Below are 22,392 nucleotides of genomic sequence, written 5' to 3' on the forward strand. Positions count from 1 at the left end.
TGCTTGTAAATGTATGCATCATTTATAAAAAAAAAACAATGTTTGTATGAAAGTATTTTCAGTTAATATGATATGAATGTAGTTGAAGATAAATTCTTAATTATATTTCACATAAAGTATTATCTATAATTTGCATGCAATAAAAAAGCTTTACTTACTATTTTGCACAATCTATTAGTTGATATTCATTTGAACGTTCAAAACATGCCTGAACACCTTTGTCCTTCCATAGGATCTCCGTGTGCTCATAAAATTCCTGAAAAAGAGTGTAAATATTACTATAAATTCCTATTATTACTTACATACTAAAATTTAAACTATAGTTGAAAAATTGTAGTCTTACAAAAAGATCAGTATTGATAATATACTCTACATAATAAAAAAAAGGTTATTTAACACAAGTTATTTACTTACCGGAGGGTAATCAAAGTCATGTTGTGATGCTACGTCCTGAATATAATCAAACCTATGTTGATTTTCTGGATTTTCTAATTGTACAGGAGGTGTTAAGGTACTCATTGCACCCGTTATAGTCTGAAACAAAGGAACACATCATGAAACAAGAATAGTGATGAATTATTTAACAGTGATGCTCTCCCATTCTCAATCCCAGGAAAAGTTGGGTTCAGACCTGGTCTTAACTGCTGCAATTAGGTTCTTACATTACCAGCGTTTATTGCAAAAGAATTTGAAAGTCCAAGATATGTGTCATGTTATTGAATTTTACAGCGGCTTATGTCACTGTTTGGAGGAAGGACCTTCCCTACAAATGTTGCAATCTTGGCCTCTGCTCTCTTTTTTGCAGCTTCTCAATTCTATGTTGAGAGGCAGCAATTTCAATGTCTTCCTATGGTATTGGAAGAGAACTTGTAAAACCCTTGAAGATGGTCTGCTTTAGAGATCAGATCTTGTTCCCTTACTTTTTAACGTATACATCGCTGAGACCTAGCCTTCATACAGTCCAGGATTTTCATCTATGCAGATTATATTGCTTTAGCAGCCCAACACAAGGACTTAGGTCAAACTAAGGCTACTTAAGTCAAGATCTTTCCATTCTCCAAGAATATTTTAAGAAATAGAAAATAAACTCTAATCCTTCTAAGGCATGTATTATGCTTTCATCTCAATAACAAGTTGACAAAATAAAAACTAAATGTCCATTTTGGAGATGGTTAACTAAACCATAATGAATATGGTTTACCTATGAATCACATCAGACCAGTCTTTTAACGTTGAAAAGACAACAGGTAAAGTCAAAACCAGGGCCAATTTGACACAGCCTTGGGAAGCTAATCCACAGCTCTATCTCTAGTCTATTACTCCGTAACTCAATATTGTGCTCTTGTCTGACCAAACAGTTTACAAACTAGTAGGGTTGACATACAACTTGGCAAGGTTATGAGGACAGTAAATGGCACTGTTACTACTACTCCTCCTCCTTCTTAGCTCTCGGTACTTAGTAACAGTAAGTATGCTGTATGCAGCAAAGAGGCCTTACTAAGAGAATATGTGTCAAACCTAGAATTGTCAATCTTACAGGACCTCCCATACAACACAGTCTGGCTAAAGTCCAGAAATTCAGGCCTACAGATTGCCAGTCACCTAAAAGAAATTAATTTTCACCTAAAACACGTGGCTAACGTATTGGAATGTGTCTAATGCAGACATAAGTTCTTGATTTCCAATCCAAGAGACATAGTTATGGTGATGACAACTCCCTCAATGGACTATGTTAATGAAATTTTGTACTGATGTGGATAGGAGTGTGTCTTGGAAGTTTAAGTGGGGGTTAAACTTCCCTTAAATCCAGTGACTGCAGAGCCGAAACCCAGACAACACATCATACCTGTATGGTTAAAGATTGTCCTTTGTTTGCATTTCCAGGGGGGACTAGTTAATTTTCTCTTGGCAGATGAAGCAACTTAGATGACTGGATATTGATTTATAAAGATAGAGACGATATGTTCCTAGTTTCTGTTTTACTTACTCTTGACTCAAGCTTTCTTTTAGCTTATGAATAATCTATCATCTTTATAGTTATTATTTTAGTTGATATTACTGTAACTGAAATCATATGTTATACAGGGTATTCAGAAAAGAGTGTTACAAACTCACTTGACTGACATTAGTAGAGAAATATGTCGTTTAGCCGCTATTATTTACATTTTTTGTAGTATCTGATAAGGAATATGGCTAACACTGTATTTACATTTAGTGCAAATCTAACACAGTTGAGTTGAAACCAAAACATTTTGACCAACTGATTTTCGGTGAAATTGTGCTTGTTATGTTATTATTACGTTTACAAATACTCAATTTTTTTTTAAACTTTATGTATATGTAGTCTAATTTTTTATCTAAATAATGTACTATTATCTTACAATAATGATTTATTTTAATCAATAGAAATTTTAAAATTATATCTGGTAAAAGTTTACTTTTATTACCTTACCTTCAATATTTTTCAAATAACTGTTAACAAGAGTGCATAATATTGGAACTGAGTGGATTCAAAAATTATGAGCAATACTATAATCTGGATAGGTGGAATAACAAAGAAAATTACATTTATTAAAGTATTAAGAAAGTGGTCAATATCCAAACTGATATCAGCACCACTATATCAGTTCAGATCATAATTGATAGATGAATTTATAATATTTTAAATTCCCTCAGAAATCTGTGATTTGTTACTGATAGGCAATATCTGGAGGGATGTTTATCAGACATCAGTTTGGTAGAGCATGGAGGTGAGCAGCCCCAACTGATAACTGGCAGCGGGCATCAGTCTCAGCCCATTCCACTACTAGTATTTCTTTTTTAATTTGAAGAATATTTAAGACATTCTGCACTTTAACTGTTTTATGTCACTTTTCCATTCATGTTATATGCATTTTCTATTTGAAAAATCAACAAATATTGTTGTATGGGTAAAGTAAATGTGGCTTATTATTAACATTATTTTCTCTGTTATTCCTCCTGTCCGGACTATAATACTGCTGATAAACTTTTATTATGGTTTCAAAATATTGCGTGACTGCTGTATGAAAAATACTGGATTGAAGTTGAGGCTGTCAAAGTAAACTCATGACATATTTTTTTGTATTTGATATATATATATATAATAAAATTACATTAACCAAATCTATCAAAAATACTCTTTGACAGTACAAATATATACATATATATGTGTATGATTCATTGAAATTAAATAAGACTATTGCCATTTATACAATTTAATATATATATATATATATATATATAATTTATTTCAATATTTTATTTCAATAAATATATATATATATATATATATATATATATATATAAAATGGGCCTATTGATTTTACAAAAATAACCATAATAATTATTGCTTTCTATGAGAAAGAAGCTGTGGTTACAAATTAGTTTATTAGTTTGTTTAAAAATAATAAAAATATATTGAAACACGTCTTACAGGTTTTTACAAAGCAAAACACATGCTGAAATTATACTAAACACAAACTTTCTAAATAATGGTTTCAATTGTAATCATGCCCAAAATTTAAATTTAACCTTTTTCAAAGTTTGCACTAGAATTTTAAGAGAGAGAGAGATTCTAATTGCAACATTTTATTAAATAACCTTGTAATGAACAATAAATTGTATACTCTTAATAGATTCTTTAACAGCCACCTGATGAATAGAAATAGCCTACTAAGCTGACCAACAAATATAGTCAAGATATTTATAAGACAAATTCTTGTTCCAAGTTTAAACTTGCTTTATCATTCCATCACCAAGTTCAAGGTTTAAAAACAATATCATAAAATATCATACATCAAAAATATTAATTCTTACCAATATTGCATCTCGTATATTCTTTTTGATATCTTCTATTTTTTGTCGTTTCTCTCTGAAACATAAAATGCAAGTGTTAATAATCACATTAAATAGTACAGTAATGATTTATCTCTTAGAATAGTCTACACCCAGAAGTGTATACTATAGATCTGATGAACAGGAAATCCACTGAAGCTGGAATAATAAGTTAGTATTTTTAAAAAGGTGAATTCTTTGATCTTGATATGTAATAATGTAAAATAATAATGTACTTTTAAAAAGTCATGAAATATCCCCATTAAATTGTAAAATGTTTAACATTTGTCTCATAAAATAAATGTAATTATAACATTAAATCACAGATAAAACATAAGCTAAATAATTAAAATCAGTAGTATTAATTTGGTACAGTAGAGTCCCGTTAATCCGACCTAATTGTGACCGAGTCCTATTCGGATTATGTAATTGTTCGGATTAGCCAGAATTACAGAAAAATACGGTTTTAAACTTGAGAATGGGTCTATTTTGTTATAGAATTATAAAAATTGTTTATTAAAACATGTTTTCTGACTGTTGCATTGTATTTCTTGACCAATAAACGTGTTTGCGAATACTAAGCACATTTACCGTATTTAGTGTGAGAGTTCTATTGTTAAGCAATGTGAGCGTACTGGATATTGTATGGGTCCACGCGTTCAATAGTTGTACGAAACTACGCGTCATCCAATAGACTCTCTTTAATGTGACAGAAGACAATAACTGAATTTATGTCTTTTAACAATTAATATTGTACTCAATAATAATATCAGTACTGTACGTCCAATTTTTGTTTGATTTCACTTCTTAATACAGTAATTTAACTCATACTTAACCTATAAGTTTCAATTTGGTACTGTATTTAACTTCATTATTTATGTACTGTACCGTACACAATTTGTCTTAATAAAATACTGTATGTCTATTTAATTAAAGTTTTCTTTGTTTATGTACGAAATGATGCACCCATTTTCATTTTTTATGTAATTAGTTCCTATAACTGTTCATTATCGTTATAAATAATTCCTCCTGGACCTGTTCGGATTAACCGACGTTCGGATTACACGTGTTCGGATTAGCGGGACTCCACTGTAATGGCAAAAAAAGCACGAAATCATCAAATTATTCATGGCGCACTGTTCATTTCAATTCCTCCTACAAACTTCACTTGACTTTTCCAAATGAAATAGGACTTTTGTTTATTTCAGAAAATCATGTCACTACTGGGAAAGAACTCCAAAAAGATCTTTGACATGGCTCTAATATCAAAATTTGCTGTTTTCGAATTTGATGCTGTGAATCAATTTAGACACTGACTGACCAATTTAATTATTTTATTAATTATTATTTTGAAGTTGGGTTCCACCCAACCCCAGTTGGGTTTTAGAAATCTTTAAATGTATTCCAAAAACAAGAATTTCCCCACTTATAATATTATAGCATAAACAACATGTTATTAAAAATAACTTAATTCAGTGCAATTCTGTGATTGACATATCTGAGTACAATTGTATTTTCCACAAAAGTAATTTTTAAATTACAGTTTTCAAAACTGAAAATTAACAAATTTAATAAAATTCTGTTACTAACATACCTGAGTATAATTTTATTTGTGACAAAAATGATCTTTTAATTACAGTTTTGTAAATCAGTAAATATTTTTATTACGTAAAAATATATTTAATTAGAAAAACAAGCTTACATAGTAGAATAAAGTTACGAAACGAGTTAAAACCAGTTAAAATAATATTCAAAAAGGATCCTTTTAATAGTAGTAAAATACTACTAGAATGTATGTGATGCTATTTAGGTAACTAAGCCATGAATTTATGTTATGTTATTTAATCAAAATTTAGAAATGACCTTGAGTTTTACCCAATAAGGTCAATAATAATCTCAAACATTGTTAAGCACTTATTTTTGGTGGTAGAATTATGGAAGACATCTCATTTTAAAGATACAATAAATATATATTTTAATGTGGTTTGGGGTTTTCTCATAAATTGTATACTTTTCTAGTGTTTAACACATTGACTGCAGTGAATGCACCTTACTTCTATTCCAATTGTACTAAACTTGGTAAATGACTCGTGTCACAGAAGGTGTTAAAGGGTTATAACCAATTATATAAAAATTAAAAAGAGTTTGGATTAAGATTTTCTTTTTTTTAACACATTGACTGCAGTGAATGCACCTTACTACTATTCCAATTGTACTAAACTTGGTAAATGACTCGTGTCACAGAAGGTGTTAAAGGGTTATAACCAATTAAATAAAAATTAAAAAGAGTTTGGATTAAGATTTTCTTTTTTTTAACACATTGACTGCAGTGAATGCACCTTACTACTATTCCAATTGTACTAAACTTGGTAAATGACTCGTGTCACAGAAGGTGTTAAAGGGTTATAACCTTGGATTAAGTAACACATTGACTGCAGTGAATGTTACTACTATTCCAATTGTACTAAACTTGGTAAATGACTCGTGTCACAGAAGGTGTTAAAGGGTTATAACCAATTAAATAAAAGTTAAAAAGAGTTTGGATTAAGATTTTCTTTAAAAGACCTACCATACTGTATGACCAAAGATAAGAGTAGAAGTTTTTGAAGTTTATGAATCTTAAATTGAAGCTAAAATTAAGCCGGCCACCAGTACAGCCAACTCTTAGATAGAAAATCAAATACTTAGTCCTAATATAATCTCAAATGGCTCTTTCATTATATTCACTGATAATTTACAATGATGTTATTTCAGATAACTTATTTTCTATGAGAATTGCATATAAATTGTGAATAGCAAGGTCATTATTTTTGTTTTCTATTACAAATGAAGAATTTTGTTTGTTTTGAAACATCAAAATAAGATATAGAGAATTCAAGGTAAAACTAACCCTAAGTAAAAAAAACTTTTTATGACAACAAAAATCTGAGAATGTGATTAAGGAAACCTGAATCAATAATAAGCAGGAAATAAAAATATACATTTTCATAACCCGACCTTAACAATAAATGACAAATTTGTTTTGTTCTAAACCCAACAAAATAAGTGAGTTTTCATCAATTATTTTACAATAGAGGGGCACAATAAAGAATATTTCCAAAATTACCTACAAACAATGACTTCAGTAACAATAAACAGTTCTTGATAAAATTATGTCTAACTTGAAAAATAAATATAGCACTGAACGTGATGACATACTAATTTCCATAGGTACTAAAAAAGGCCAAGAATGTTTCATTGATACTGCTTTTATACCTAGTTAACTGTTCATTAATTACCGGAATATTTCCTGAGCAGTTACAAATTTTAAAAATTATTCACGTAAAAAAATAGTAAAATGTAAAAATGAGAACTCATTATTGCACAATGGCCTTATTGCTGGCTATTTCTAAAATGTATAAACTTAAACAGCAGTAGTTCTGTTGTATTCTTTAACATCAGGATACATTAAATAAATAAAAAAAAGTTGTGGTGAATTACCCACATGTAAACTAAGATCAGTTACAGAAGAGAGAGCAGTGTTGGGTACTTGTAGATGGGGTTTCCTTGGTCACGCATACACGAATTAAAATGTGTCTGCTACATTTATAATGGGCAACTGGTAGCCACGCATGGCCATGACCCTATGAAATGGTATCTTTTTGTAAGCAAGGAAGCTACATGGCTAGCTGACAACCAGACATGCAAGCCACATCCAGTATGGAGTGATCTTCAGGCTTAAGTGATTAGCACCATGATTACAGTTCTCAATATGTTTCAGACCTGTGGAGAATCATCCTCTCTTATTTGCATTAGTACATACTTGAAAATTAGTAATGATAGAAACAAACTATTATAGTTATACAAATACACTTGTTGATATCAACAACAATAACCTATCTTTGATTAATATTGTTGAGCATTTATTTTTCCTTTCCCCTTCAAAGAGAAAGGGGAAAGGTTTCTCTAACAGGTAGTTGCAAAATGGATAAAATATGTTTGAGTGGTACAAAGAAAGCATGTAAAATACTTCTTGTTTTGAATATTATTATAATCAAATAAAATCAAAACTTGATGATAAAGAAATAACATTAGTGTGGTTTAAAGTTATAAAATATTACATGCCACTATTTATTTAAAGACCGCCATCAGTTTTCCACTGTATAAAACAAATGCCTACAAATCGTAACTGTAAGTGCATGTAACATGAGAGGATTACATTGGTTGTCTTGTTGACAACTTTCAATGCAACTAGCATTGATATTTCATCAGCTAGTGGTATCCGTAACATTATCCTACTTTAGAAAAAACTCATTTTTTGTTATACACACATATATTATAAACAAATTTAAAAAATAGGCATACATACTTCATTATTAAGATATGCCCAATGCAATGAAGTTAAATTGACAACCAGGATCAACAAAAGAAAAAGAAAAATCATAAGTTGGATCCCGATGAACGCTTTCCTGTAGTAATTAATTCTAAATTTTTAAAACCTCAGGATAAGAACACTTATTCATGTACCATACTGTACTACTCACATAAGTTCTATCTATTTGGCAAGTGCAATAAAATACATTTTTTAATACATTTTTTTTAACAGAATGTTGCTTCTACAATTTATAAAAACTTGTTAAAAAAATTAAGAGCACAAAAAGAATTACATCACTGAGAAAACCCTGGGATAATTCAATACAGCAGGACATTCAATCAAAGTATGAATTATTCTTCAACGGTTGTAAATAACTAGAATTTTAACTTCAATTCTGTAGTTTCTTAATGTAACTGATTTCCAATCAGCAGCTATTTACAATATTTCTTTCCATGGGCTAAATATCAAATTCATCTAAAGCGAATCATATCATTATATAATATCTTTTACATTAAATAATCACAGAACAAACTTATTTATGTTGCTTGTTTGTAATGATGAATAACTGAACTATTGATTACTTGTTAACTATATAGTTAAAATAGTTAAATATGATTACTACATACCTATTTGATTATGTCTAGTAAATGCCTTAATAAAATTCCTCTAGAGATAAGACTGCTTAACAATGCTAGTTTTAAAATAAGAGTTGAGGAATTTTTGTTAAAAAATGCTTTTTACTCTATCCAGGAGTTCATGAATGGACAGTGGACAATCTTAGACTTTTAAGATATAACTGTGATTATAAGTATGATAAAATTTGTGACTTGCCTATGTATTTTTGTATGAAATATTTATGTGGCCAATAAATGATTCTGAAATGATTCTGATTCTGATTATTCTAGTCATTTAAAGTGAAGGAACCATTATTTTTACTTCATTGTTATTTATTATCAGTTTTTTCATTGTGCCCTTAAAATTTATTATTCAAAGTTTGTTTAAGCTCAAGTATTTGGCATGTTATATACTTCTCGATTTGGATATGTTTCGTTCAATAAATTAGTGCAAAGTTCTGTATCATGGAAAAAGTTTTTAGTGAAGTTTAAAAAGGCTTTTTCAAAAACGAACAATGAACAACTAAATACTTGTGATAATGGTGAATCTTCCAGTAGTTTAGTGTTGATGACTCTAACTTAGAAGGCACTAATATTGGTAAAAAGCTTAAAGCAAACGAACCTTCCACATCTAATCAAATCAACTGAAATAACCACTTGATCTTAACGTAAATGCTAATGATGGATTAAAAGATACATATACATATGGTGAATTCATTATAAAGTATTACCCCTTACAACAGCAGATATCCCTGTGGCTGCTCCAGTACTGAGCACTTGGCAAAGCTTCAATTTAAAGGTCCAAGTACAAGAATTCTTATTTTAATGAAGTATCTGATTTCTGTTAATCTCAGATCAGAAACATCTGGACTTACACTACCAAACTAAAGAAAAGAAGGATGAAGTCTAAAAGTTTTGTTTTGATGAGATATTTGCTATGGATCACATTAACCTTGAGGAAGACACAGTTCTATATCGTCCTCTTGAGAATATGTGCCACTATACCGGGTGAGTTTTTTAAAGTGATCCAATAGCTAACTTTTTAATTACACGACTTAGCACTACACTTTAAATTTGGAACTTGCTCAATTTTAAGTTTCACTCAGAAATACACTTTCAAATTTTTTGAAGATGGCCACAATTTTCCGATATGGTGACCGACTTTAAAATCTTTTATGGAACACCCTGTATTTTATGTTGTTTTTAGATTCTACTCTAAAAGATAAGACATTTTTGCTATTGAGAGTTTTTCAATATCTCTAATGGTTCAGGAGCTATGTGGACTGGAAGTTTTCATCATCAGTAGCATGAACTCTGAAAGCACGTATATTTCATAGTTGTATCAAAATGCGGTAGACAAAAACATTTCTTTGGAGTTTCAAAACGAAACATTTAACTGTATGCATAGCACAAGTTGCCAAAATAAAATGGTATATTATTTATTTATATTTATTTTAAATTTGTTCAATATTTGAAAAATAAAACTATTTTACTAATGAAAACAATAACATTATTGTAATATTTTAACGGATTATCAGTGTAACATATTTTTAATCTGATGGCATTTGTTTGAGTTCTTTTGAGTAAAATTGGTTGACTTTATTATATATATATTTCTGTGGTAACTAAAGTCACAAACAACCAGAATATATTATTTAATTTTTTACACTACACTAAAAATGCATGTTTTTGGTAATTAAAATATTACATACCTCTTATTATCACATAATGACAACACATATGGAGGAGTGTAAACAACTTCAGGATTCTTTTATGAAACCCTTGTAATACCCTAGTTCCCTAGTAACGGTCTTGTCATCTTCCTCACACACATTTGGAGGAGGATTAATGCAGTCATTGAAGCATTATTGCTCCGAATTTTTTTACTGTGAACCGAATTGCATATAATTTTGGAATTAGGTTCATCTTACCCTTAACTTCAAAAGTGAAAATGATTTGAACTCCGCAACCACCCTGGGGATGGTTGCCACCCCTTTTCGGGGGTGAATTGGTTTTTTCAAAATAACCTCACGGATATCGATAGAAGGCCTAATTTTAAGCAAAATATCATCTATAAAGTTTTTCGAAAAATCCAATAATTTTCAAGTTATTGGCAATTGAAAATTCACAATTTTTCAAGTTTTTCAACGGTTTTTTGCAAATATCTCCAAAAATATATGTTTTATCGAAAAATTTGGTTGAAAGGGGGTTAAAAATTTGATAATTATTATAGAGAATATAAAATATTACTTACTCTATACTTTTTATCTTTTTATGTCATACCAAAGTATTTTTTTGTGATTTTTTCAATTTAGGGGTTGTTTGCAAGGGTTGTAAGATTTTAAAGGGGTTGAAAACGATTTTAATATGAGGTAATTGTGTTAGAAAATACTACAATTTTACCACTTACTATTAGACATGTTTTCTAGCGATAAAATGGCTCAATGTCAATTTTTCCATTAAGGGGTTGTTTACACCCCTTAAAAATAATAGGCGGAGTTCAGATCATTTTCACTTTTGAAGTTAAGGGTAAGATGAGCCTAATTCCAAAATTTCATGCAAATCGGTTCACAGTAAAAAAATTCGGAGGTAAGACCGTATTTTTCGCTTCAATGACTGTACTAGATGTGTTATTTCAGCCCCCAAATCAATGACACAAATAATGACAAAACATAATATTATGTAAATCACATTTTCAACCACTGAAGGCTGTGTGTGCTGTCTTTAAATGCACAATTCTAATTAACTGAACTTATTTATGTAAAATTAAGAATGAATAATTTATATTATCTACTTTCTGGTATTAAAAAAATAAGTAATCAGTACTAAATATGGCTTGATTTGAGTTATTGAAATGATGAACTTTATATTCAGAATAATAGAGTAATTTAGAAAACAAACTCATTTACCTGTATAGGAAGAATGGTAACAGCTTAGCTGTCTGTGTTAAAATGACCTTGAGATTGTACACCCAGTTTATACTCTTACTTTTAATCAAAGAATCATAGAAGATCTCTCATTTTAAAGATACAAATAACACACATCCAAACACTATTTTCAATATTTTTATTGGTTATTCTGAAAAAGAATCTCAAACTTTGTTGTACTTCATTGTTTAAGTATACACTAAAAAAAAAAAACTAAAATGCGTTTGGATGCGTATTAATTATATTTTTGATTACACATTTGACATAATGCTATAATATAAAAAGGCCTTAAAACTGCAAGAGTTTTAGCATCGTTATTATAGGAAAAACCTCATTTTACTAAAGCCAGCTCAAAATGAAGTCAGTTGAAGAAAGAGATTAAAATCAGAATAGAGACAATGACAGTGTCGATCAAAGCAAGCTAATATGTTCTGTATGGATGAATTCTGTATGGGGAATGAAAGCAAAATAATGAATGATACTCCAATTAAAAAACACAAACATGGAAAAATCAACTAGAGTGTTCATAACCATTAAAACGAGATTCTAGATCTAGTTATCCAGTTATTATTCTGACAATCAAAAATTATATTTGGTGAGTTTTTAGAATAGTGGGACAGTTTTTTCTGTACTGGGTAATTTGCCATCATACATTATGGAATTTTCAAATTTCTACGTTGATTAGTCAATTCAATTAAACTTTTTAGTTTATGAATATTAACTGAAGAACTATGAGTATAACCGGTAATAGAATATTGACATATGTGCTGAGTGGAGCTGACACTGTGTACAAGTCATACCCACAAACCACTAAAATATAAAAAAATATACTGTACCACAAAAAAGTTCTTGTGCAAGAACAAGTGATAGTCAGAGTGTCAGTCTGTGCTAAACAATGGGTGAGTGAACTGCTTCCAACCAAACTACTCGAAATAAGCCTCTCAGTATTTTCAGAACACAGAGGGAAAACGGGTTACAATGTCTTTTAACAGTTCTTGAAACTTATCTCATCCACTCACCAGATCGTCATCATTTACAACTGAAGAGCAATTACAATTTGTGTTTCGTCATGGAATATTTTTTTGTCCTTCATTCGACCCAACCCGATTTCCCACCATTCCATTCTCATTGCACTTTAATAATAAGTTTTCGTAATCTGATGATAGATTTCAGTTGCATTAACATCCTTGCATTCAAAACCTGAATAACAACCAAATCTCACAGTCATGTGATCATCAATCGTTATTAACATTTTAAACATCCACAGTAAACTCAAAACACAAGGCTAATCTACTGTAATAGCATCAGTATGGAAGTATGAACTAAAGAAATATAGGGGCGTGTGTGAAGTGCCAACAGCAGGCTAGGAAAATGTACTTATTTTCCGGAATGTGCCTCGTATTTCTCCTGCATCGAGCATTGCACAAATTGGTACAGTCAGTGATAATGCCTGGAAGGGATGTGTTTGGCCACATCAAAAAAAGTGTTTGGTCATTTTTTGTTTAAAAACTAATAAATTGTCTTAGAAGATAATTCAAAAACTTAAACCACCCATTTTATTTAAAATATAATCTGACTTAATTTATTCCAATGGTCCTCCTTCAATATTTAAAGATTAAATGTTTTTTGTCTTCCTCGAAGTAGTTTCCCTTCAACCCTTCATCACTTCTCCCTTCACCTCCTTGTCAGTTGAAAATATTTGTCCATCTATGTGCAGCTTCAGGGAGGTAGAGATAATAATCTGATAGTGCTAGGTCAAAGGAATATATGGGATGGTTCAGGACATCCCATTTAAATGAGAAAGCAGTTTCTTCATGGTGTTGGCCACATGTGGTCTGACATTGCCGTGCGGCAGGCAGACTCCTTTTGTTTCCAATATCCGAGGGTTTCTGTGATTGTTTTGTGTAGCAGTGATTTATAGATTTGTGGAAATATCACAGAAAATTCATCTACAGTCAATCTGCAATCATTATGGAGCGTATTTAAAAATTTTTCCACAATTTCTCAGTCACAATTGAAGGTCTTTTGCTCCTCTGATCATCATACACACGCAATGTGGCCATGGTGAGAAGGGTTGATTTAATAAGAATGTTACGTTCAGCTCTAGTTCACCTTCCTCTTAATGCAGTCTCTGGAAGCTGATGCTGTTACAGACTTGACTCTGGAATCTACAGCCATGTTGTCTGAAGATTACAAAATATAAAATATAGGTGCCTCTGTTATCGAAACAATGTAATTTGTTTGTTTTGAGCTTCTTCGTTATTGACCTTTTTTCTATCTCTTCAGATTATCATAGCTCTAGATTCCAGGAATCAAGCCTGTAACAGTATCAGATTTTAGATGTTGCATTAAAAGGAAGGTAAAGTAGAGCTAAAGTCATCATTCACATCATGCATAAATGTACGATAATTTTTAAACTCGTGGCACCACTTGAACACAATTGTACGATTCATAGCATTATCACTATATGCAGATTTTATCTCATTATAAACCTCAACCAGGGTTTTTCCCTTCCAAACAAAATAACGATGACGCTGCGTATTTTGCACTTGACAGGAGATTGGATTGACATTTTTCATGAAACGTAGTGTTGCATCAATAGTTCTCAACGTACTGAGAGCCTCAGTACACTTCCTTTCTGGATATGCCTTGTATTCTTGGTTATTACTTGAATTTAAGACGGAGTGATCAAACTCATCACACCCCAGTCAAATTAGATAAAGCACTGTACTGATTGCACAATGGCACTACACCATTCATAAAGAGTTACTAAAAGTGATCTAAACCCCTTATGTATACTGTTTTTGAGTATAGTATTTTATTTAGGGACACTACTTCCCATCGCTTCACTTAAAATATCTTTATGTAACAATAAGACATGTAAAGAAGGATCATTTGGGACCTCAATAACAAAGGTTGCATAGTAAATTTTCTTAATAAGTGAATTGACTGTTCTCTCAATCTTCATTTATTACTGGCTAAATTCACTTACAACAACTTGTAATTGTCTATGTCTCATGGCTGTAACTACAGCACTAGAATAGAGACAATCTGCTTGTTATATTCTATTGAATCTTTTTTTTTAACACACCAGTCAAGCTATCTTCACAAACAATATTTAACTTGTTACAATATCCCATTAAAACCCCTGAAATATCCTAATCTCATTCCTCCACTGATCAATAAACAAAATTAAATAGCTAATGTTAATGAGTCTATAATGAGTGTTAATGTGAATTGGCGATCTTTGCACAAAATCAATATCAATAGATTTCATTGTTTGGGACAAGAATTAATATTCCTACAACAGGATTGAAATGTAATATGAATAAAAAATGCATGTAGCTAAAAAAAGTTTAATATACAATTAAATAAGAATGATCATATAGTTTATTTCTAATTCATTTTGATATAGAGAGATATCTCATGAGGGTAAATAACCGGTTGCCATCTTTAAAAGTAATTTATTATATTTATTACTATTCAAACTTACACACATTATTACGTTTTATTAATAGTTTTGGTGAAATGTTCTAATGAAAATTCAAGTAAGCAGTACTTTTCTCGTAGTGTAAAATACAAGGGCTATCCAGAAAGTAGTTTATGTTTCGCTCTGTAGCCACTAGGGGCGGCATTGTTGAGGCCATTTTAAAGTCAGGACGTTTCTCCGTTCAGTGGCTACCCAGTGTTAGAGAGAGGTTACTTTTGCCTATTGTTGTTTTACAATAGCACCTTAAAACGGTTTACACAATAAAAATCCCAAAAGTTGTGAAGTGTGTCAGTGATGCATTAAGTTTAAAAATGACTGAAGTAATAATGCGCATGATGACGAATGAAGTGGACTGCCAAACGTTGTGAACGATGAAATTGTCTCTACAGTCAATGAGAAGATTAAAGAGGACTGCCGATTCACAATACCAGAACTCTCACTAGTTCTCCTCAAATTTCATGAAGTTTGATACACGACATTTTTATGCAGAAGTAAGGTTACCATACATTTTGTTTATGCACGACAATGCCCAACGACACACGGCAAATTAGACTCGAGAAGTCCTGGATAGTTTTGAGTGGGAGGTGTTTCCACATCCCCCTTACAGTCTGGACCTTGCACCCAGCGACTACCACCTGTTTCCAGCAATGCAGACCTGGCTTGTGACACAGTGCTTTGTTGACTTGGAACTGCGGGAGGGTGGGACTATTTGTTACAAGTCTCAGGTAGTATAATTCTGTAACGATGGAATTTCACAACATTTAATTTCAGCACAATCTTGCAGTGTAGTATCTTCCATAGATCACTTAGAGCAAGAATTTTGGTTCAACAGCGTTGCTCGCAAGGATAAGTGACTAGAATATTTGGAGTACACCATTCAATGGTTCGGAGAGCTATAAGGGCATTTCTAGAAACTTTATACTGACAACAGAAGACCAGATAAGGACAGACCAAGAGTCACAGACAACAGATAATGGATACCTTATCGTGAATTCTCTACAGAAGTGGATGAGTAGTATAAGTAGTCAGATGCAGGGCCTGTTCAGGCAGGTATGTACTCACCACATGTCATCGAGTGGCCAGACTTAGATTTGCTCAAAACCTTGTCAGATGAACATGAACGATTGGAGAAGGTTCTGTTCTCAGACGAGACTAGATTTGGTCTAACTTTTCTGGATGGATGCCAGTGTGTCTGGAGAGAGCGAGGTGGAAGATTTGCCCAAGCCTGTTTCTCCCCCACGGTACCCTTCGGTGAGGGTTCAGTTATGTTTTGTGGCGTTATTAACTTTGACGCAGGCACACAGCTCGTAGCACTTCCTAGACCAGCTTTAAATGCAGAAAGGTATGTGGAAAACATACTAGTAAAACATGTAGTTCCATTTGCTCCATTTGATGGTCATTATTTCAAATTGATACATGACAATGCTTGGCCACATAACGCTGCAGCTGTCCGAGACTACCTTACGGAGGTTGGTATAGACACAATTGAATGGCCACCAAAGAGTCCGGATCTCATTTCCTATATAAGATGTGTGGGATACTTTTAAAAAAGTATAAGAGCCAGGAACAACCCTGGCTGCCTTACACAACGCAGTGATTGAAGAGTACGGTACGAGACATTACCACAAACAGATATACAAAATCTTATTACTGAAATGAAATGGAGACTCCATTAGAGAAAATGGTGTTAACACAAGATACAGATAAAAACACTGAATCCGTAAACCAGATCATAAAAACAATTTACAGTCTTACTTAAATATGGTGAACCTTAATTGGCTTATTTGCTGTAGTGTAAAAAAATTTTGAATAGAGAATATCTTTGGTTATTTATTTTTGTCCAGTTTTAGTTCCTCATACAAAATGAAAATGAGAAATTCATATTAAAATGACTTAATAATTCTAAAATAAATGTTATACACAAAAACGATAGTGGTGCTAAACCTTTGTCCAGGAGTGTATTTAAAAGCCAACTAAAACTAATACCCATACATACAATAAAAAAGTTAGGTTTGCTGTAAACATTTATTTTTTAATCTGTATTAACAGTGAATTAATCTCTTAATTCCTATTGGCTGCAAGCTTACAAAAAATATACATAACCACGATGTTTTTGTCCTATAAACTTTAAAATATATCCAACTTGATCTATACTTACACTAAACATTTTCTTTATGGTAAATCTGCTCTAGAAAATGTTAACAGTTATAAACTCCTTAAAAAGTAGTTTTAGTTTTAGCCTTTTATGTTTCACTTTTATAACTTAATTATTTAGTAAGCTATTTTAAAACATTAATTTATAATATAACGTATTAAAGTAAACACACAAACACTACACATAGTAATATAAAAATTTTCGTAACTTATATTCAATGGAAAACCACAAAAAACCTGGAACTTTCATAAATATTATTACTTAGTCTTAAAAGTTTTGATGAATGCTGTTAAAAGGAAAAAGTACACCAGACCACATGTCGTGTAATAGGGTTCGAATTTGGATACAAAACTTTTAAGTCTATGGCTCAATTTGTTCTTGAGATATCCTGCAATGATACAGATAATCAGTGAGGAAGGAAAGTCTTTACAGCCCCCAGACACACAAAAGGGAAATTTTATCTATCTACTGATAGACTTCAATGACACTCTGCCAAATTCAAAACGAGAAACATGTATCATCATCGAACTCTATCATATTCATAAACAAATAAATCGATGCAATAGAATATCAAAGGACCCAAGAGAATGTATGAAACGCCTTACCAACCAATCCAACAAAATAACCTTATTACACTTTGTTTACAAATCTGTTTAATGATTTTCTTGTTGCCATCATAGTTATCCCTTAAAACCAATGTAAAAATTTTAGAATTTACTTAATTTACTTTTAATTTTGAACCAAAAATTGGAGCCAATTTCACAACATGATTTCATTCAGCCCTGTTAGACCCTTAATAAAAAAAATTTGAAATTCCATAAGACCATTCATTCTCAAGATATACCTCTGAGTCAGAGTTTTTTAATGCTCATCCAAACTGCATGTCACAACAATTTATCTTTTGTCTGCCAGGAGATGTAAACATTTCTTTTTCGTATGATCGTTAAATCTCTCAATAATGAAATTACCTATAGACTTGAAATTTTGCTTTGCACCTCAGTGAAGCCTGTTACACGACATGTGGTGTAGCGTACTTCAATCTTGTTTCTATATTGTATAGGTAGGTAAATATTAAACACAACACCTGAATCCTATTCTTAATACCGAGAAACATATTTATTTGGATATAATCTATAAACAATATGTTTATATTTTTACAAAAAGCAATAACCTACACATATACTACTTGCTTAAAAGAATGATAAGCATTTCACTACAGAGCGCTTATTTTATGTGATTTAATTATTTTTATATTTGGCTATTACTCTCTACACATATCTATTTAAATAAGCAAGGAATATAACATGTGGCAGGGAAAATATCTGCTAAACGGTATTCGACATATATTGATGACACGCATCATCATTAAACTCAATCTTTTTAATGTAGAAATTAAGTTACATGTAATATGTCACGTTTAGTGGCTCAACTAGTTCTCAAGATATTCTGCAGAAAACATACAGACAGCAGAAGAATGATGCCAAACAGGCAGTAAATACCCTCTTAATGATAGCAAAATATACACATTTTGAAGTCCAGAGCTTAATACATTCTCAAGATATCCTATGGAAACTAAAGCTCAGCCATATTCATGGGGCGGACATGTGCAATCATCAAATCAATGTTGCTTATATAGAAATGAAGGTACATGCAAAACAGTTTGTAGGTTAATTTGTTTTCGAGGTAACGTGCACAGAGACAGACAGAAGTAAAATTTGTCAACCCCCATGAGTGGCTTCGCTAACAATCAGCCAATTATTTATTTGTGTGTGTGTTATATTTGGTAAGAAGTAATGATAGTAAAATTAAATATTTTGTCTTGTAGCAGAAATGTTTAAAAAATGAATATTTTAATAGAAAATAGGGAGAACTATTTAAACAAGATTAAATGCATATCACACTTTGGGTGAGCATGAGAGGCTTTGCGTTCGCCCCACAGCAGACATCCTGGGCTGGAGTTCAATTTCAAATGGACCGATATTTACTAAATTTTCAATTTTGACATAGAGACAGACATCTGCTTTCAAAATAACTGGCAGGAGAGACTGCACTAAAGACTCAACCAATTAATATAATTTCAGACATATTAATACATTTAACAACCATAGATTATACAATAAATAAATTTATAGCACTACTTCCTTGAACATCTTCTGACACAACACTAGATACAGAGTTCACTCGTGTCTGCAAAACCATGCAAATAAAAACTTCCTTATCTTGTGACAAATATCTATTGATTTTCAGGTGGCAGAAGATATTCCATCAGTTTAAGGTCAGGCACTATCCTAAGAATATACAATCCAGTTCTGAGCTGTATTCCAAATTTCAACTCAAAGGCTTTGAAAAAAGAAATTAAAAAATTCTATTTAACAAATAGACAAGAAAGTGAGATAGCAGAAACATATTAACTGCCAAACATGGGATCAATACATCATCCATTCTATTTTTTATAAGTATTCCCAGTCAACATATAACAGTAAAACTTGTTATGAAAATTACACTGCGTATTAAATCATTACAAGTGTTGATAAGTTATTGGATAGTGTCATATGTTCAATCTGCAAAGTATACTCTGGCCAACATGGTTACCCATAAGACAAATGTAACCAGAGTCTGTTTGTGAGACTACCTCAAATCGAGACTACCCAAAGGCCAATAATTACCACTTTCAATAGTGATGTAAAAGTAGTATTGAAAATTTATACAAAAATTTCAACTTTTAGATGATCTAGTTCAATACCTATCGTGTATACAGACAGGCAGAAATTGGATTTCGTTCATCAGTAACTGACAGGAGAGGTTTTGCTGAACGCTTAGCCAATAAACTAAAGCAATTATCAATTTAAAAAAATTAATTAATGATTTATATGAATCTCTTGTTCAAATAAATGTTTACATTAATACCTTAAGATCATTCATCATGTTTGTAAGTACTAAAAATTTATTATTATCTATGTATGTAATGTAATTGTGTATGTAATTAATGTAAATATGTTTTACTGTGTTTAGCTAGCATTTTAATTTTATTTAGTATATTATAGTTTTACGTCTTGGCGAGTCTTATATCATTGTAACATTCTGTTGGACTAATAAATTAATAAAAAATTACATTTAGTTTTGAAGGAATTTCAATGAATGTTAATTTTTTTTATTTTAATGAAAATAAAGTACCACAATAACGAATGAGAGTCAATATTTGTAAATTAAGTACTAAATTAATTAATTTTGTAAACAAAACATTAAAATTAGACTTAAAACAACATAACTGATAGGACCATTAAGTTTATTAATGAATAGGAATGGCTACATTTCACAATGAAGAGATTAATAGAACCAAGATTGTTTTTGAAGTCAATAAATCAAAGAGGAAATTCAAGTTAGCTCAAGCATTGCCTCATAACAGAGCAATAAATCCTGACTAAAATATTTTTTATAGAAAAAGTGCTTTGTTGGTGTGAATCTAAACTATGATTTTATGAAAGCTGAAAAAAAACAAAACCAAAAACCACAATATTTCTTACGTAATTTTTAAACTATGCACCACATACGATGTAAAATCATTGTGAAATATTTTATTAGTGACTTCTAGTAATTGGCCAAGGGCCCCACATTTCCAGCTGGCAGCAACATTTCAGTTATTTTTAAACTTCCACCTGTGAGACTACATTTCACCCCTTATCATAAAAAGGGAAGTACATTTTCTGTGTGTGCTAAGCTTTCGAAATTTTAATAACATTTGTATAATTAAACAACCCACCCTTTTATGAAATAAACACACACACACACACACACACACACACACACACACACACACACACACACACACACACACACATATTATTTTTTAATGTTTATTGAAATGAAATTTGGCTATTCCCATTTATAGAAATTTAATAATTAATGTAAATAAAAGTAGTTTGACAGGTATTTGATCTTCCGATCATATGTTAGTTTGGTTATTTAAACGCATATGTGACAGATATGGCCAAATACAAAATAATTGAATTGTAAAAAGTAAGGGCTCTGTGCTGTGATGGTAGCACATTCACCCGGCAAGTGAGAGATTCGGGTTCGAGTCCCGTCGGAGCAAGTACTTTTTGTGACAATGCTTATTGAAATTATATATATATATATCTATATATATTAGCAGTTACCCATGGTTTCGTCCACAATATTGTAGGCTTTAAACGTGTATGATCATTTCTAGTTCAAGTGAAATATATTTTTGTCACCAATGTTAAGTTTGCCTTGTTGCCATGATCAAAAAAATCTGTCAAAAAGTGCATGTTTATGGCCATTTTAATTTATTTTGGTTTTACTATTTTTTGTTCCATAGTTGATTTTGCCTTATTTCCCGATCAATAAAATATGTATACATACGTAAGACAGAGAAGCCTACTTCTGTCAAATGACAACTAAGATAGATTTTATAACAGACTTAAAGAATATAGTAAAAGTTAGATAGAAACTTTGTCTTTTATATCGACATTACAGTAATAACTAAGCACTGCATACTTAACATTTGCTAAACATGCACAATTAAAACTATATGTGTATTAAAATTTTGAATTTTTTTATCTGAATATTTCCTTACTCTATGATATAAGAAGTGTGTTACTATTTAGCTTACTCTATGCTTTCAAGACTATAAATGTAAACAAATTGAATATTTGGGTTAAATTAGTTAAACATACTAGATTGTACTGACATAAAATTATGTTTACACAGATGATTACATTTGGTGTAAATTAATGTAAAATCTCAAGTGAATTCAACTCTTTATCTATTAAAAACCTTAAATACGCAATACAAAAAATCTTAAATTTAAAATATATACTTAACATAAATTTTGTATTGTGAATTTAAGGATTTTATTTAAATATATATATATATATATATATATATATATATATATATAAAATCCTTAAATTTACAATACAAAATGTATGTTAATTAATCAAGATAAAAATAAAAACTATCCTACTACCAAACAA

The 22,392-nt window shown here is 31.0% G+C and overlaps 1 protein-coding gene across 1 annotated transcript in view; it reads right to left on the minus strand.

Annotated features, from left to right (window-relative positions):
- Positions 1–22,392, minus strand: part of LOC124360647 (guanine nucleotide-binding protein G(s) subunit alpha) — a 104,266-nt gene that overhangs the window by 69,149 nt on the left and 12,725 nt on the right. Inside the window, exons 3-5 of the mRNA XM_046814457.1 lie at positions 3,838–3,892; positions 415–534; positions 159–256 (exon numbers count right to left, since the gene is read on the minus strand). Coding sequence (XP_046670413.1) covers positions 159–256; positions 415–534; positions 3,838–3,892 — 273 coding nt within the window. The remainder of the gene's footprint in view (positions 1–158; positions 257–414; positions 535–3,837; positions 3,893–22,392) is intronic.

This window comes from Homalodisca vitripennis, chromosome 1 (genome assembly GCF_021130785.1).
Source record: "Homalodisca vitripennis isolate AUS2020 chromosome 1, UT_GWSS_2.1, whole genome shotgun sequence".
NCBI classification, from domain to species: Eukaryota; Metazoa; Arthropoda; class Insecta; order Hemiptera; family Cicadellidae; genus Homalodisca; species Homalodisca vitripennis.